This window comes from Myiozetetes cayanensis, unplaced genomic scaffold (genome assembly GCF_022539395.1).
Source record: "Myiozetetes cayanensis isolate MyiCay16 unplaced genomic scaffold, myiCay2020 scf850, whole genome shotgun sequence".
Classification (NCBI taxonomy): Eukaryota; Metazoa; Chordata; class Aves; order Passeriformes; family Tyrannidae; genus Myiozetetes; species Myiozetetes cayanensis.
Window position 1 is genome coordinate 1 of NW_026088131.1, and position 18,867 is coordinate 18,867.

The window sequence follows — 18,867 nt, forward strand, 5'->3', positions numbered from 1 at the left end:
GGGACACCACAGAACCTCATGGAATCCTCAGGACCACTGTGACATATGGGAATCTTCTGGAATCAAGGGACCATAGTGACAGTGCAGGGCCTATGGAGCATAAGGGACCACTGTGACACTGTGGAACCTCATGGAATAAAGGAACCTGTGAGACACTGGATTATTGGGATAATTCTTGACTCAGAACAACTCCAGTGTGTGTGTGGTGGGAAGGGACAGGTGGAATTTGCCAAAGGTGAGGTGGTGCCCTGTTCCGTTGCCCAGCCCTTGGAGCCTCCTTTGGCAGCCCTGGAACTGCTGTCAGTCCAAAGCAGCCCAGGAGCACTGCCCCATCCCACAGCCTGGAGCCCCTAACCCAGCCCCAGACTGGCTCCAGCACACCAGGAGCTCTGCCCCTCACTCTCCTGCAACCCCAGAGAGGCCAGTGGGCCACAAGTCCCCCTGGGGGTGGGCACAGGGGCAGAGCAAATCAAAGGAGCCCCGTGCGGCCATCGCGTGGTCGGACCCTCCATCTGGGCACGGGGAAGCTGCACTGGCACCAGACTGCGGGTGGGAGCTGCACTTCTCTCTCTTTCCTTACTTCTTCTTATTCTCTCAATCTCTCATAATATTTTAGGAAAGTTAAAACTGGATGGGTTGGGTTTTTGCTGACTTATCTGGGTTGGCCTGTGCTCAGTCAATGCTTTGGGGAATGCTCTATTCTGGTGGAATGTTGCCTCTTCACCTTTTGCCAAGCTCCCTTCTTTTCTAAAGTTTACCAGTAAAAGTGTTTTTTGACCTCCTGAAAGGTCAAAAGTGTGTTGCATCTTTTCCACTGTGCTCCCTCAAGGTACTTAAAAAACTGAAGTCCATTTTCAAATATCTGGAGGGTGGATATTTTTGATGCCTTGTATATTTTTTAAAGGAAAACCCCTTTGAGGAGCTCGTAGCTCAAACCTGGGGTCTTACAGTCACCATCCCTGGAAGTGCTCAGAAAACCTTGAGCTGTGGCACCTGGGGACACGGTTCAGTGGTGAAGATGCCAGTGTTGGGTTAATGGTTGCACTCCATGATCTCAGAGGTCTTTTCCAACCTTAACAATTCTGTGATTCTGTGGTGACTCAACCACTTCCCTGGACATTCTGTTCCAATGCTTGATAACCCTCAGTCATATTTTGATGCTGCAGCCAAGGAAACTGATGGAATGAAGGGGCCATTGTGACACTGCAGGGCCTCAGGGAACCTTGTCGGTTGGGAAACACAAAGGGATGTGTGGGAGGGTTTCACTGACAACCAGAATTTTGGAGAGGGGCCTTTACATCCCCAGATCTTAATGTGTCCACACATCTCTGCCTGGGTGTTGGTGTGAATTCACTGTGGTGTGAGTGTTGTTATTGTGAATCTATAATTCAGTTACTGTTAAAATTTTAGCAAATGCTTTTTAAATCACTTCATAACTGTTAAGTTCATCAATAATAAAATGTTACTAATTTCTTTTGCTCTCTTGTCTTTGTGTCCAAATCCTTTGCCTCCTGACCCTCATGCATCCCAAGGCTCTGTGTAAATCTCATCAAAAAGCATATTTCTGTATTGTCCACTTTAAAAGCTTCCTCCCTAACTAAACTACAAAACAACTCCAATTAGTTGTTGAAGACTTGAAAACATGAAGATAATTAAAGGAAGGAAAATAATTTGGTTTTCTGTATTTTAATGAGCCCCACAGTGTATTTAGAGAAAAGTCCATTGTTCTGAACTACTGAGAGAAGATTGAAGAAGCTGCTCAAGAAGTCAGAAGCCAAACTCGCAGTCCCTTGAAGCATTGCTGGGCCCCACTGAGGGCAGGCACTGACAAAGCCTCCTCAGGGACTCCTTCAAGCAGATCCTTGCAGGCCAGGAGTGCAGGCAGACAAAGGAAAGTTGTTTGTGGTGGCCTGAGGGGCAGAGGCAGCTGCCAGAGCCAAGGGCACAAAGGCCTGGGTGCCTTTGGGCCTTGCAGCCCTGCCAGAGCCCTTGGCCATCTCTGCTGCAGGCTGTGCTCCCCTGGCCCTGCTGCTCCTCTGGCTTTGCAGGCTGCACACACCCCTCCTGCTTTCCCACCCCCCTCCCAGCAGCATTTCTGGGCCCTCCCTGATGTCTCTGCTGTCCCCCAGCTCTACCTGTTCCCTGGAACACAAAGGCATAGGATGATCCAGATAATCTCTTACTGACCTTTTGCACCACAAGGGTCCCTGTTTAGTGACATTTCTTTTTCCTCACCTTCAGTCTGAACATTCCATGCTACTCTTTGTGGAGATTTCATTCTATTTCTCATATGGAGAAAAGCTCCATCCTGGCAGATCACCTCTAGATCCTCTCCAGTTCTTCCTTATTCCTTCAAAATAGGGAACCCAACACCCAGACAGAGCAGTCCAGATGTGGTGGCACCAGGGCTGAGTCCAGGGAGGTGACAACTCCCTTGTCTGGGTGCCCACACTGCCCCTAAGGCATCCTCATGTGCAGTTGGCCTTCAATCAAGGGGCCATTCTGATTCTTTGTAATGTCACAGAATCAAGTGGCAGTGTGACACTGCCGGGCCTCCTGGAACCAAAGGAAGGCAGGGACACTGTGGAACCTCCTGGAACCAAAGGAATGTAGGTGTTGGAGGTGCCCCAAGGGACTCCTATGAGTAGTGGACAATATTCTCAGAGGAGAAAATGGAGTCAGAAGCAGAAGTGCACCTATGCTATAATGGAATGTAATATAATCATCCTAAGCATGAGAAATGTTTGAGTCCAGTGTTCCATTTACTGTGAAAATGTTTCATTATTAACAGGTTGTGATGTTTGTTGATAAAAAAATGTTTATTATAGTTTTGTATAATTCCCTCTTTGTACCCCTGTTATCTTCTCCCCCATTGGCTCAATGTAAAATCCTTTCCAGTTTGTCCTTTTCCGATGCATGGCAACATTCCCCATATGTACTGTTTCCCCTTTCCATATTTAGATAAATTCATCCTATTTCCTATATTTGGCCGCATCTTTGAATGCTCCTCCCAGTCTCCACCCCTTGTTCTAGAGAGTTCCAAGCTCTCCCTTTATAAGCCGGTGCCCCTGTTCAATAAACGGCCATTTTGTGTCACACTGTGACTTGCATGCAGAGTGGTCCTTTCTGGGTCTTGCTCTAAGGGGAGGGTCACAGCTCTCCCCCCGTCAAGGAGCACCTATTCATTGACCAATTTAACAGTTATCAAGTGATTCAATAACATTTACTACAATTTAAGTGACTGAATTATAGATTCACAATAACAACACTCACACCACAGTCAATTCACACCCACACCCAGGCAGAGATGTGTTGCCACATCAATCTGTGGCTGTGTAAAGGTTCCTCTCCAAAATTCTCCTTGTTCTGAGTGAAACACCCCCACACATCCCTTTGTGTTTCCCAACAGACAAGGTTCCACTGAGGCCCTGCAGTGTCACAATGGCCCCTTCATTCCATGACTTTCCACAGTGTCACAATGAGCCCTTGATGCCAAGACTTTCTGTGCTTTCCATGTTACCTTGGGTTGATTGAGGACCTGCACTGTCTCACTGGGCCCTTGGTTCCACCAGGTTTGACAGTGTCACAATGGTCCCTTCAGCTCCAGGAGGCCCTGCAGGGTCCCAAAGGCTCATTGATTCCATGGCATTCAGCAGTGTAATAGTGGTCCCTTCATTCCATGAGTTTCCCCAGTGTCCCAATGGCCCCTGGACTCCACATGGCCCTGCAGTGTCCCCACAGAGCCTTTGATTGCAGGAGATTGCACAGGACGAGCCCAGGCTGAGTTTCCCCCCTGCATGGTCACACAGTGTCAGATCCACATGGATGGGTTTCTCTCCCAGCTCCTGTCCAGGCCAGCCCAGCTCCCTCCAAGCTCTCCCACCTCCCCTAAGCTCTGTCCACCACCAAGGGCCTCTCCCCAGCACAGCCCAGGCAGGTCTGAAATAATGACTCCTTGATTGCATGAGCTTGCACAGTTTCCCAGTGTTCTTTGGCTTCATAAGGCCCTGCAGTGTGACAATGGCCCACTGATTCCATCATTTTCCCCAGTGTCACAATGGACCCTTGATCCCAGGAGGTTCCACAGTGTCCCAATGGTCCCTTTGACTCCATAGGGCCTTTCAGAATCAGAATGGCCCCTGGATTCTGTGAGGTTCCACAGTGTCACACTGGCCCCTTGATTCCATGAGATTCCACAATGTCCCGTTGGTTCCCTTTGGTTCCAAAAGGTTCTGTGATGTCACACTGGCCCCGTGATTCCCTGATGTTCCACAAAGTCCCAGGATCCTTTTGATCCCATGAGGTTCCGCAGTGTCACATGTTCCCTTTGGTTCCAGGAGGCCCCAGTGGATTCCAATGGCCCCTGGATTCCAGGAGATTCCACAGTGTGCTGGGGTTGCCTTGTCTCCCTGAGTTTTGGCAGTGTCTGGGTTTCCTTCCTTTGGTTCTTCCCTAGAGATCCCACAACAAGTCTGGCACTGTCCCCAAATGTGCTTCCTTGTTGCACATCAATAAGGCTCAGACCCCAAACAGAATCCCCCATCTTCAACTGGAAGGTCATCCTGGCAGGCTCTGCCATTGACCCGTTTGGTGACATGATCATAAAGAGATGCTGGAACTTTATTTGGATTGATTTTTATCTTTTGGGTTTCCAATGGCTTCTCCAAAAACATGGCAAGTCATGTCCCAGCAATACAAATTCTTTGGAGAAGGAGTTTGGGATAATAGACTCAAAGAATCACAGAATGGTTTGGCTTGGAAGGGAGATAAAACCTCATGTGGTCCAAGCCCCTGGACATGGAGAGTGACATCTTCACTAATTCAGGGTGCCCAAAGTTCCTGACCTTGGACAAATCCAAGATGGGACATCCTCTTCTGCTGCAGTTCTTGCCAACCCCATTGGTAAGTATTTCTTCATTTTATCCAATATAAACCTCCTCTATTTCAGTTTAAAGCCATTGCCCTGTGTTCTGCCACTACAGGCCTTGGTAAAACATTATGCCTGTGACTCTCTTAGACTATGAGCACCATGTGTTCATCTGCAGACACCTTGGAGAGTGCTCAGACATGTCTCAGGAAGACCTTTGGAGGTCTCAAACATATGACCACTCTACAGGGCAAAGGATTTGTGTGTTCAGTTGTGTGCAGACAGAGGACAGCAGAGAAGAACCCTGGGAGTGCTTGCAGAGTCACTTCAGAGAGGGAGGATGGTTTTGTGGTAGCAGAAAACAGCAGGAGAAAGAAAGAACTAATGCCAAGTGCAGCTGGGAATGTCCAGGCTGGGAAGAGCAGAAAAGAATTTCACTCTAAGGGCAGTGCTGTGGTGCAACACATCAGCCAGGAGGAGTCTGGATGAGCCCAAGGCTTGGTGTGTGCAGGAAGAGCCAGGGAGGACGCAGAGATGTCAGTGCAGGAAGGGGCCAGCCAGGTGGGGCAGCCAGGGGGATGACGACAGCCTGCAGGGAAAGGGGCAGGGCATGGACACCCTAGGACAGCCTGGGCTGCACAGCAGAGAGGCCTGTGCAGAAGCTGAAAGGTCTTGACACAGCCACCTTCTGCAGGCCTTTGGCCATGGCTGCTGGCTGTGCCCCTGAGGCCAGGAGGAGACAAGTGGCCCTTGCAGCCCTGGGGCCTCCTGGCCTCCTTGTCCCTGCTCAGCAGCCTGGCAGGTGCCACCCCATCGTCCTGCCCTTGGCACTGCACATCCCACATCCCAGTGCCCCAGGAAGAGCCCTGAGCAATGAGGCAGGGACAGGATCTGCCTTCCCAGGGGCTGGGGGTCAGGCCTTGGTCCTTTGGATTGAGGAAACAAGTCAATGTTTCTTCAGCATCAGAGCCACCTTTGCCTTGCTTGTCCATCCTTGTCATCACTGTCTGCAGTTTTCTGCTCTAACTGGAACCTGGGGACACGCTCTCAGTTGTGTCCCTCAGTGAGACTCATTAGATCTGCAAGAAACATTAGTATTTCAATCTAACTTGAAAACTCTCAGGGACTGAGTCTTCTGTAAACAACTCAAGCCCCACCACCACCTCTAGGGTGATGAAATGCCTGGGGTTGTTGCTGTGCTGCTGAGCTGGGCCGGGCTCCTGGCACACAGGGAGCTCCTGGCAACCAAGAACAGCTTCAAAGACACAGCTCTGCTGGGAGCAGCTCCTCTGCACAGCCCAGCAGTGCTGAGGGCACTGCCTGCAGCACCCAGGGCACAGGAGAGAAGGCAGAGAGGTGAGAGGCAGCCTGGGCTGGGAGGGGACTGAGCTCCCAGTGCAGGAGAAACCTTCCCAGGATTTGAATGAAGAATTCTCTGGCTGGAGGACACTTAAACTTCCCTTCCTGCAGGGATCTCCTAAAGGTGGAACATCCCACAGCTTGTAGGATCTTTCAGAAGGGCTGTGTGGGCTGGGACAGGGACTCTGCTGCCTGCCAGGGGCAGCTCTCAGCCCGGCCAAGGAGCTGCCACGGCCCTGCAGGGAGAAGGGCTGGGGGGAAGGAGTGAGCCCTCCTGGCAGGCCAGGGCTGGGCAGGGTCCTTCAGCTGCAGGCTCAGGGCTCCTCCCAGCTTCAGCTGCACCTGCTGCCATTTGCAGGGGCCCTGCTCAGGAAGCACATCCACTGCCAACACCTGCCCCTTGCCAGCCAGCACAGGGGCTCTGGGATCTGCTCTGCAGCCCCTGCCCAGGCAGAGCTGCCCCTGGGCCCTGGGGTGAGGATGGGCTCTGGCAGCACTGGCAGGGAGCTGAGCTGGGCACAGGGAGGGGCTGCTGGCAGGAACAGCTCCTCACACACACCCAGGCAGGGAGGGAGAGGCAGCTGCTGCCACAAGTGCTGGCCAGGGGGATGTGGCCCCTCCCTGCCTGTGTCTGTGGCACAGAGCCCTTCCCTGAGCAGCTCCTGCCTGGGCTCCTTTGCCAGCCCAAGCAGAGCCTCTGCCCTCAGGCCCACGGGGGCTGGGCTGGGCATTGCCCTGCAGCAGCCAGAGCCCAGGCAAGGACAAGGCCCTCATTTCCATCTGGCTCTGCCTGTCCCTCCTCCCTTGGCAGCAGCACTGGGGCATTTCCCTGCCATCCCCTGCTGCCTGGGCTCTCCTTCTTCTCACCCTTGTCATTTCTGAGCCAGTGTGGGGTTTGGGGGGGGCAGATTCCTGTGCAGACACAAACCCTTTGGGTGCTGCTGTGGGGATGTGTCTGTGGGAGCAAAGTGCCCAAGTGCCCTCCAGGCAACTTCAGGCTCTTCAGCTGTTTCCCTGGGTGTCCTGCAGGGCTGCAGGTGCCCTCCAGGAGGGCACAGCTCTGCCATAGTATCTCTGTGCTGCACAGGATCCCCCTGGAGAAAACTCCTCAGTGCTAAATCCATGGAAATGCTCTGGGCAGCCCTAATAGGGAGCTGCAATGATCCCTCTGTGTTTCAGTCTGGGAGGAGAAAAATGAGATCCTAATCCTGAGGAAAGGCAAGGATTCTGTCTATCTGCTCTTTGAACCAGGTTTCCTCTGCTCCCAGAAGTGCCTTGTTTCCTTTTAAAGGGATTTCCTAAGGGTGATCCCCCTTCAGCTCCAAGCTGCCAGCCAGGGGCACCCTTGAACAGGAAAGATGACCAGCTGTTGACTCTGCACCAAGACCATCCCCTTGCCTCTCAGCACTCTCCAGATTTCACCTGGAGCACATTAGAAATGTCACAGAATTTAATCATCCAAACTCACTCCTGGCAAGAGGAACTGGAACAAAATAAAGCACCCAAATCCCTTCCCTCTGTTCTTCCTTGTGCAAACTGTGAACTGCAGGTCTGGAAATACTTGGATACATCCCAAAGACATTTAATTAGAGGTCAACCTGTGTTCCAAGTTGCCTCTCACTGCACAGTAAGGATTCCTCAGGAGCCCATTCAAGGGTTCTTGCTCCCAAAGGCCCTTTCAGGCAGCAAACCCCAGAGCTCAGGGGAGAGGGATGCAGAGAGTTCTTCCTGAAAAGAGGCTCTGAATTACTGAGACATGTAATATGTTTTGCTGCTTGAATCTGTCCTAATTCAGTTCTGCCTTTTTCTCCTCAACAGAAAACCAAACCCTGAGGCAGCAAATGCCCAACAGCAGCTCCATGGCCCAGTTCCTGCTCCTGGCATTCTCAGACAGGCGGGAGCTGCAGCTGCTGCACTTCTGGCTCTTCCTGGGCATCTCCCTGGCTGCCCTCCTGGGCAACGGCCTCATCCTCAGCGCCGTAGCCTGCGACCAGCACCTGCACACCCCCAGGGACTTCTTCCTGCTGCACCTCTCCCTCACAGACCTGGGCTGCATCTGCACCACTGTGCCCAAAGCCATGCACAATTCCCTCTGGGGCACCACAACCATCTCCTACACAGGATGTGCTGCACAGGTTTTTCTCCTCATATTCTTCCTTGGCACAGAGTTTTCCCTCCTCACCATCATGTGCTACGACCGCTACGTTGCCATCTGCAAACCCCTGCACTACGGGACCCTCCTGGGCAGCAGAGCTTGTGCCCACATGGCAGCAGCTGCCTGGGCCTCTGGGTTTCTCACTGCTCTGCTGCACACAGCCAATACATTTTCCCTGCCCCTGTGCCAGGGCAATGCCCTGGACCAGTTCTTCTGTGAAATCCCTCAGATCCTCAAGCTCTCCTGCTCACACTCAGGCTACCTCAGGGAAATTGGCCTTCTTATATTAAGCTGTTCTTTAGGTTTTGGTTGTTTCATTTTCATAGTTTTCTCCTATGTGCAGATCTTCAGGGCTGTGCTGAGGATCCCCTCTAAGCAGGGACGGCACAAAGCCTTTTCCACGTGCCTCCCTGACGTGGCTGTGGTCTCCCTCTTTGTCAGCACCATCATTTTTGCCCATCTGAAGCCCCCCTCCATCTCCTTCCAATCCCTGGATCTGATTGTGTCAGTTCTGTACTCAGTGGTGCCTCCAGCACTGAACCCCCTCATCTACAGCCTGAGGAACCGGGAGCTCAAGGATGCCATAAGGAAAATGATGACTGGATGCTTTTCAGGAGCCTTAAAGTGCCTGTTTTCTGGTTTGTAGCATTCAGAAAGGGACTCCTAAATGGCTAAGCCTTTCTACTCAGCTTTTTCATGGAGGTCATAGGAAACTTGTGCAGTAATTTTCTGTGCAATTAAATATTATTATGCATCTGCTGTCTAACTAATTTTGAATTTAACCCAAAGATGAATAAATGATGAATTGTACTCTCTAAATAATGGCCAGTCTTCGCGAGCGAAGATCCGGGGAAGGTCTTTACACCTTCCAGCCTGCGCATTGGATTTTTTAGGTGAGACACAGTGTGCGTGGAACTGAGCCCACCCTTTAATCCTAAGGTTCATCTGCCAGGGCCAAGCGAGCTTGGACGGTGGCAGTGAGGTCCTCAGGACGTAGGTGAGCTGCCTTTAAGGGCTAACGAGCCCCACCTGCCCGGGAGTGGCCCTGACCGGGAATCGAACCCGGGTCTCGGAGGTGATAGCGCCGCGCCTTTACCACTAGACCACCAGGGGCTCCTACTCTCTAAGTATTTAAACAAAATAAAGCACCCTGCAGTGCCTTCTTTGTCCAAGACCCTTCTTCTTAGCTGTTCCTAAAGGACAGCACACTGCAGGACAGGGGGTGTTTGCAAAGGGCAAAGGGACAAGAATCCCAGCACAGCAGCACTACCAGGGAGCAGCAGAGCTTGGTCTTTGCAGAGCTGCTCTTTCCACTTCCACACTGTCCTTGCGAGCCCCTTTCTGGCTGGAAGGCCTGAGTGCTCTCTGAGCACAGTCCTGGGGGTGGGAGCCCTTTGAGCACAGGCAGGGACAGGCACTGGGAACTTGTGAAGCAGAGCTGGCCTCCCTGACAGCATCTACAGGATGCTGTGGGATCTTCTGAGGGCACTGCATGGACTGGGTCACTTCTTCTGTGCCCTTGCTGCAGGGCTGGAACTCTCCTGCAGGGACACCAGGACACTCCTGCTCTTGGCATTCCCAACCTGATTTGGAAATCCAGTCTTCCCCTGCTGTTCCCAGGGACATGCTGGGAGTGCTTCAGAGCTGCCATCCTGGGGCAGCTCCTGCCCAGCGTGGGCAGGAACAAGGTCTCTTCCCCTGCTCCTCTCAGCTCAGTAGTGCCACTGTTTGCTGCAGCCTCCTCCTCCTTGCCCAGCACAGCCCTCCTGGCAGAGTTGGACACAGCCCTTGTTCTACCCCCTCCTCATGGCCCTGCCCAAGCCCCTCAGCTACAGCCTGATGGCCAGAAACCTTCAGGGAAGGGAGAGACCATTGGAGTGGTGGGTCTGTAGGGAGAAATCACTGCTGCCTCCCTTCTGAATCACCCTCAGGACATGGACAAGCGTGTATTTGGTTTGATTTCCATGAGGCCCTGCAGTGTAAAAATCACCCCTTGATTCCAGGAGGCTGCTCAGTGTCCCTGGGATCCTTTGGCTCCAGAATGCCCTGGAGTGTCACAGTGGTCCCTTGAGGCCATGAGGTGTCCTCAGTGTCATGATGGCCCCTTGATTCCATAGGGTTCCCCAGTGTCCCAAGATCCATTTGGCTCCAAAAAGGCCCTGTGGTGTCACAGTGACCCCTTCCTTTCATGAGGTTCCACTGTGTCCCAGGGTTTCTTTGTTTCCAGGAGGCACCACAGTGACACAATGACTCCCTGATTTGATCAGGTTCCAAAAGTTTTCAGGGCTCCTTTTGTTCCATAAGGCCCACACAGATAAAAGTTGGGGGGAAATTAGGAGAAACTGGGAGAAAAAGGATTGGATATTTAGGGAAGGAAAGAGTGGCCTTGTGAATAGAGATGAAATATGACAGTAAAGTATGAATGCTGAGGGTACTGAAACACTGCCTGGGCATACGTTCCTACTGGACATTTACACTATTTCTAACCTCAAGCCCCAGTCTAGAAGTGCTGCCCTTCTAATAGAAAGGAATCTACTGCTGTAATCCCAACCTCAAGAGGACCTCGAAGGCAAAGATCAAACCCAGAACTCCAGACTCTAATTTGTCCTCCCATCAAAATCCCCAGCCAGCTTTGTTAGTATGAAAAACCAAGCCTGAATCCTAACCCAGTCCAAAAAGCTCGTTCCCTAATCATGAACCAGACCCTGCCAGCAGAACAACAAACCTCCCAAAGTTCTGCCCAATCCCCACCCTGAGCTCTAAAGCCCAAGGCCTGACCATGAAGCACCCCCACAGCCCTTGGGAGCAGGGCAAGGACCTGCAGGGCCCAGAGCAGCCCCAAGGGGTTGGCAGAGCAATGGGAGGTGACCTGGATCTGCTCAGCTCTGCAGGGACCCCCAGCAGAAGGGCCTGGGCTCTCTCAGGGATGTCCTGGGGCACAGGGGCTCAGCATCCAAGCCAAGAAGGCCAAGTGCACATGGCAGCAGCCAGAGCTGGGGGACAGCAGAGCCATCAGGGAGGGTCCAGAAATGGTGCTGGGAGGGGGGTGGGAAAGCAGGAGGGGTGTGTGCAGCCTGCAAGGCCAGAGGAGCAGCAGGGCCAGGGGAGCACAGCCTGCAGCAGAGATGGCCAAGGGCTCTGGCAGGGCTGCAAGGCCCAAAGGCACCCAGGCCTTTGTGCCCTTGGCTCTGGCAGCTGCCTCTGCCACTCAGGCCAGCACAAGCAACTTTCCTGACAGCTTCTGCCCTTGGGTTCTTCCTCGCCCCTCCCTGAGTAGCCTGGTAGGGCTTGCACAGTTTTGGGCCTTTGTTGTTGCTCCCCTCCCATCCCACTGCCCCCCAAACAGCCCTGAGCCCCCCGGCAGGGACAGGATCTGCTGGACCAGGGCCTGGGGCTCAGCCTTGGCCTTTGTGCTCCCCAAAACCAAGGCAGGCTTTGCTCAGCATTGCAGAGCCCTGCCCAGAGCCTTTGTCTGCCTGCACTCCTGGCCTGCAAGGATCTGCTTTAAGGAGTCCCTGGGGAGGCTTTGTCAGTGCCTGCCCTCAGTGGGGCCCAGCAATGCTTCAAGGGACTTGGACTTTGGCTTCTGACTTCTTGAGCAGCTACTTCAATCTTCTCTCAGTACCTCAGGATGATGGACTTTTCTCTAAACACATTGCGAGGTTATTAAAATACAGAAAAAAAAATTATTTTCCTTCTTTTAATTATCTTGATATTTTCAAGTCTTCAACAACTAATTAGTGTTGTTTTGTAGTTTAGCTAAGGAGAAAGATTTTAAAGTGGACGTTAAAAAAAATATTTTTTCTTTGAATGAGAGTGATTTACACAGAGCCTTGAGATTCAAGAGTGTCAGGGTGCATAGGATTTGGACACAAAGACAAGGGGGCAACAGAAATTAGTAGCATTTTATTTTTGACCAACTTTACAGTTATCAAGTGATTCAACAGCATTTGCTACAACTTTAACAGTGACTGAATTTTAGATTCAAGATAACAACACTCACACCACAGTCAATTCACACCCACACCCAGGCAGAGATGTGTGGACACATCAAGATCTGGGTGTGTAAAGGTCCCTCTCCAAAATTCTCCCTGTTGTCAGTGAAACCCTCCCACACATACCTTTGTGTTTCCCACCAGACAAGGGTCACAGCTGGAGGAGTGTTTGTTGAGGGGGATCAGAATTGTCCTGGGCATCAGCGACGCTCTTTGCAGTGTTGCAAACAGGAGGGTTCCCGAGCTCCGAGAGGCTGCGAGAGGTGTCCCACTGAGAGGGAGGTGCTGGGGAGCTCCCAGGGCCTCCCTCAGCACCACTGGGTGTGGGCTCACAAGGGCACTGGCTTTAGTTATCTGCTGAATTTCCATCCTCCTGTCAGGAATTACTCTGGAGTTTCCAAAATATTTCCAAATTATATTGGGATGACTGATTATCTTGTGTTTCCCAGCTGTCCCACTCAGGATTGTTCCCATCTGTATCATCCAGGAGCCCCTGGTCCAGTGCAGGGACACTTCACCACACCCCTGGTCCAGTGCAGGGGTTTTTCATTGCTCAGCTGGTTTGGTCAAGGCTTGTCAGCAGCTGTTGAGATCATCGACCAGGCCTGAGGACAATGGGGGGAGGATGCACCACCACAGAGGCCTCTAAGAAAAATGGGGATGAACTTTTTGCAGGTACATCTCTGAGCACTCTCCAAGGTGTCTGCAGATGAACACATAGTGCTCACAGTCTAAGATAGTCACAGGGATATGTTTTACCAAGGCCTGTAGTGGCAGAACACGGCACAATGGCTTTAGGCTGAAATAGAGGAGCTTTTATTGGATAAAATGAAGAAGGCCAAGCCACTCTCCATCATTTCCCAACAATCCTGGCTCTCTGGGGAGGTCCCAGATGATTGGAAGTTGGCGAATGTCACATTGATCTCCAAAAAGGGCTGCAAGGAGGACCCGGGAAACTCCAGGCCTGTCAGCCTGACCTCAGTGCCTGGCAAGGTTCTGGAGCAGATCATCCTGAGTGCAATCACACAGCACCTACAGGATGGACAAGGGATCAGAGCCAGCCAGCACGGGTTTAGGAGGGGCAGGTTCTGTCTGACCAACCTGATCTCCTTTTATGATCAGGTGACCCACCTGGTGGATGAGGGGCAGGCTGTGGATGTGTCTATCTGGACTCCAGCAAAGCCTTTGACACCATCTCCCATAATATACTCCTGGAAAAGCTGCAGCCCAGGGCTTGGACAGGGCACTCTCTGCTGGGTTAAGAACTGGCTGGAGGGCCGGGCCCAGAGAGTGCTGGTGAACGGGGCTGCATCCAGTTGGGATCCAGTCTCCAGTGGTGTCCCCCAGGGATCAGTGCTGGGCCCAGTCCTGTTTAACATCTTTATCGATGATTTAGATGAGGGGATTGAGTCCATCATTAGCAAATTTGCAGACGACACCAAGTTGGGAGGGAGTGTCGATCAGCTGGAAGGCAGGAGGGCTCTGCAGAGGGACCTGGACAGACTGGAGAGTTGGGCTGATTCCAACGGGATGAAGTTCAACCAGGCCAAGTGCTGCATTCTGCACTTTGGCCACAACAACCCCTGCAGTGCTACAGGCTGGGCACAGAGTGGCTGGAGAGGTGGAAAGGGACCTGGGGGTGCCGATTGACAGGAGGCTGAACATGAGCCAGCAGTGTGCCCAGGGGGCCAGGAGGGCCAATGACATCCTGGCGTGCATCAAGAACAGTGTGGCCAGCAGGAGCAGGGAAGTGATCCTTCCCCTGTACTCAGTGTTGGTGAGGCCACACCTTGAGTATTGTGTTCAGTTCTGGGCCCCTCAGTTCAGGAAGGAAATGGAGGTGCTGGAGCGGGTCCAGAGAAGAGCAACCAGGCTGGTGAAGGGACTTGAGCACAAGTCCTTTAAGGAGAGGCTGAGGGAGCTGGGGTTGTTTAGTCTGGAGAAGAGGAGGCTCAGGGGTGACCTCATCACTCTCTACAACTACCTGAGAGGAGGTTGTAGCCAAGTCGATGTCGGTCTCTTCTCCCAGGCAATCAGCAGCAGGACAAGAGGGCACAGGCTTAAGCTCTGCCAGGGGATGTTTAGGTTGGATATTAGAAAGAAGTTCTTTACAGGGAGAGTGATCAGCATTGGAATGGCCTGCCCAGAGAGGTGGTGGATTCACTGTCCCTGGAGGTTTTTAAGATGAGAGTCGATGTGGCACTGAGTGCCATGATCTGGTAATCACAGTGGGGTTGGATCAAGAGTTGGACTTAATGATCTCTTAGGTCTCTTCCAACCCAGTTAATTCTATGATTCTATGATTCCCTAGCGATGTCACTGTTCCCCAATGATGTCACTGAAGTCCCCGTGACGTCACCAGTGACCCCAGCGGTAGCACCATGTCCCTGTGATGTCACCAGACCCCTGTGATGTCACTGCTGTCCCTTTGATGGCACTGCTATCCCAGGGGTGGAACCCCTGTCCCTTTGATGTCACCGCTGTCTCCAGTGATGTCACCAGACCCCTGTGGTGTCACTTGTCTCCAATGATGTCACCAAAGTCCCTGTGACATAACTGCTGTCCCTGTGAGGTCACTGGTGTTTGTTGATGTCACTGCTGACCCCACAGGTGTTACCACTGTCCCTTGTGATGTCACCGCTGTCCCCATGTCCTGTGAGAGGCACCTATGTCCCTGAGATGTCACTGGTCCCCAATGATGTCACCACTGTCCCTGTGATGTCACCAATGTCCCTATGATGTCACTGGTCTCCAGTGATGTCACTGCTGTCCTCACGGGTGTCACCACTGTCCCCTGTGATGTTAGTGGTGCCCCAAGGGTGGTCCCTGTGTCCCCAATGATGTCACAGATATCCCCATGATGTCACCGCTTTCCACTGTGATGTCACTGATGTCCCTTCCTTTGTTGTCACCAGTCCCCTGTGATGTAACTGGTCCCCAATGATGTCACCCATCTCCCTGTGATACCACCAGTGCCACCGTTAATGTCACTGGTGTCTCTGTGATGTCACCACTGTGCTGAGTCCTGGCACCAAGTCCCCATCATGTCACTGATGTCAGGGATGTCCCTGTGACATCACAGCTGTCCCTTTTGTTTCAACAATCCCTTATGATGTCACTTGTCCCCAATGATGTCACCACTGTCCCCTGTGACATCAGCAATGTCCCCGATCAAGTCATGGTGTCTCTGTAATGTCAACCCTATCCCTGTAAGGTCACCAATGTCCCTGTGACATCAGGGTTGTCCCTTTGTTTTCAACACTCCCCTGTGATGTCTTTGGTCCCCAGTGATGTCATAGACATCCTGTGATGGCACCACTGTCCCCTGTGATGTCACCAGTGTCCAAGATGATGTCACTGGTGTCTCTGTGGTGTCACCCATGTTGTTGTTATGTCAGTGATATCCCCTGAGACATCACAGCTGTCCCTTTGTTTTCAACACTCCCCTGTGATGTCACTGGTCCACAATGACATCACTGCTTTCCTTGTGATGTCACTGTCTTCTGTTATGTCACCATTGTCCCCAGTGATTTCACTGGTGCTTCTGCGATGTTACCCTGGTCCTCTGCGACTTCACTGATGTTCCTGTGACATCACAGCTGTGTCTTTGTTGTCACCAGTCCCCTGTGATGTCACTGGTCCCCAATGGTGTCACTGTTGTCCCTGTGATGTCAACACTGTGCCCAGCGGTGGCACTTTGACCTCGTGATGTCATCGACATCTTTGTGATGTCACCAGGCCCCTGTGATGTCACCAATGTCCCTGTTATATCACGGCTGTCACCAATGTCACTGCTGATGTCACTGGTGTCTCTGTGATGTCACCCCTGCCCTTGTGCAGTCACTAGGTGTCCCCTGTGATGTCACCAATGTCCCTGTGACATCAGGGCTTTCCTTTTTTGTCACCAGTCCCCTGTGATGTTACTGGTCTTCAGTGATGTCACCCACATCCCTGTGACATCACCTCTGTCCCCTGTGATGTCACCATTGTCCTTGATGATATCACTGGTGTCACTGTGATGTCACCCCTGTCCTTGTGAAATCACTGATGTCCCCTGTGATGTCACTGATTTCCCTGTGATACCACACTTGTCTCTTTCTTTTCAACAGTCCTCTGTGATGTCACTGGTACCCAGGGATGTCACCCATGTCCCTGTGATGTCACCACTGTCCCCTGTGATGTTACCAATATACCAAATGATGTCTCTTTGATGTCAACCATGTACTTGTGATGTCACTGATGTCCCATGTGATGTCACCGATGTCCCTGTGACATCACAGCTGTCTCTTTGTTTTCACCAATTCCCTGTGATGTCACTCGTCCCCAATGATGTCACCAATGTCCCTTTCATTAGTGTTAGCATTGGGGTTAGGGTAAGGGTTCGGGTTAGGATTAGGGTTAGGGTTAGAGGTAAGGGTTATGGTTAGGGGGTTAGGGTTAGGGCTGGGGTTAGGGTTAGGGTTAGGTGGTTAGGGTTTAAGGTTAGGCTTAGATTTCGGTTTAGGTTTAGGGTTTAGGGTTATGGTTAAGGGTATAGGGTTAAGGGTTTGGGGTAAGGGTAGGGTTAGGTTAGGATTAGGGTTTAGATAACGTTTTGGTTAGAGTAAGGGATATGGTTACTGTTTGGGTTTAGGGTTTAACATTAGGTTCAGGTTTAGAAATTTTTTTAAATTTAGGTCTTGTGTTCAATACGGATGAAGATACCTCCCAGTCCAAAGGTGCACGCACAGAAAGCTCTTTTTCTTTGTGTAGTACCGAGAGTGGCACAGCATCTGCACCTGAGAGACAGAGGCTCAGGGTTTTCTTTCCTGGGTGGAACTGCAGTGTACACCCCCTCACTGCAGCCCCAAAAGTGTTCCATGGTTGCCTTTCTGATGTCATGGCGTACCCTCTCCGTTCCAGAATGATGCCTGAAAACCAAAGAACCAATGCACCACACCCCCACATTGCAGCCTTTCCTTTTTGCCATTGGCCTAGTTGTGATTTTACAGCCAATCATCTCTATTCCAGAATGGCCCCTGGACACCAAAGAACTAATGCCTCACACCCCAAGAATGCAGCCCAACATGTCTGCCATGGGCCTCTTAGGGTGTTTTCCTACAATTCTACCTTGAAAAGAAGACTTAAAATGGAGTTTAGAGGAATTGATATGGAATGGGGTAGTAGGGTTAGGTATGTGTAACTACTCTGTTAAGGGTAAGGGATATAATAGAGCTACATTAAAATATATTCAATACACAACTAGTTCTAAAACCTACAAAAAATATGAAACCCCAAAAAGGTCTGAGACATCAGTGTGAATTGACTCTGGTGTGAGTGTTGTTATTCTGAATCTATAATTCAGTCACTGTTCATTTGTAGTAAATGCTACTGAATCCCTTGATAACTGTTAAGCTGGTCAATGATTAAATGCTACTAATCTCTTTTGCCCCCTTTTCCTTGGATCCAAACCCTTTGCACCCTGACCCTCTTGCATCCCAAGGCTCTGTGTAAATAATTCCCTTTCAAAAAAAAAAAAAAACTATTATTTGGGAGCTGCTCTTTGAGATTTTCCTCCTTAGCTAAACTACAAAAAAACTCCAATTAGTTGTTGAAGACATTAAGACATGAAGACAATTTAAAACAAAAGAAAAGCAATTTGTTTTTCTGTATGTTAATGAGTCCCATGGTGTGTTTAGAGACAAGTCCATCATCCTGAGGTACTGAGAGAAGATTGAAGAAGCTGCTCAAGAAGTCAGAAGCCAAACTGCCAGTCCCTTGAAGCATTGCTGGGCCCCACTGAGGGCAGGCACTGACAAAGCCTCCCCAGGGACTCCTTCGAGCAGATCCTTGCAGGCCAGGAGTTCAGGCAGACAAAGGCTCTGGGCAGTGTCACAATGGTCCCCTGATTCCATGAGACAACATTCCTAATTCACAGTCCAGACTGGAGGGAAATCACAGGAAGGGCCATGGTTTGTCAGGACTTGCTTTCTCTGAGTGAGCCCCGGGGGGCTTTTGGTGCTGAGTCCTTGAACCTCAGGTACTGAGAGGAGATTGTACAAACCTGTCCATAAGTGAAAGTCAGAAGGAAAACCCAAAGTATCTGGAAGCATTAATGGGTCCCCCTGTGTCACTACTGACAAAGTCTCTCCAGGGACTAATTAAAGCAGAGAATTGGAGGCCATGATCACACAAACATCTTAAAAACTCAAGGGAATAGGCAAAGTACCTTAACAAACTTGTAGTACCTTGAAGCTTTAATAAGCCCCACTGAGGGCCATTCCTGACAAAGGCTCTCAAGGGACTCCTTAGAGCAGATAATCGGAGGCCATGACTGAACAAACCTCTTAAAGACTCAGTGTCAAAAAGAAGTGTCTTGATAAATTTACCTTGAGTGCCTTGAAACATTATTGAACCCCACTGAGTGTCACAAGTGACGGAATCCCAAGGGACTCCTTAGAGCAGATAATTGGAGGCCATGACTGAACAAACTTCTCAAAGACACACTTTCC

General features: G+C 51.1%; 1 protein-coding gene across 1 annotated transcript; it reads left to right on the forward strand.

Moving 5' to 3' along the window:
- Positions 1–8,066: 8,066 nt before the first annotated feature.
- Positions 8,067–9,027, forward strand: LOC126652433 (olfactory receptor 14C36-like). The gene has a single exon (XM_050339167.1). The coding sequence runs from the start codon at positions 8,068–8,070 to the stop codon at positions 9,025–9,027; it is 960 nt and encodes a 319-aa protein (XP_050195124.1). The 5' UTR covers position 8,067.
- Positions 9,028–18,867: the final 9,840 nt, after the last annotated feature.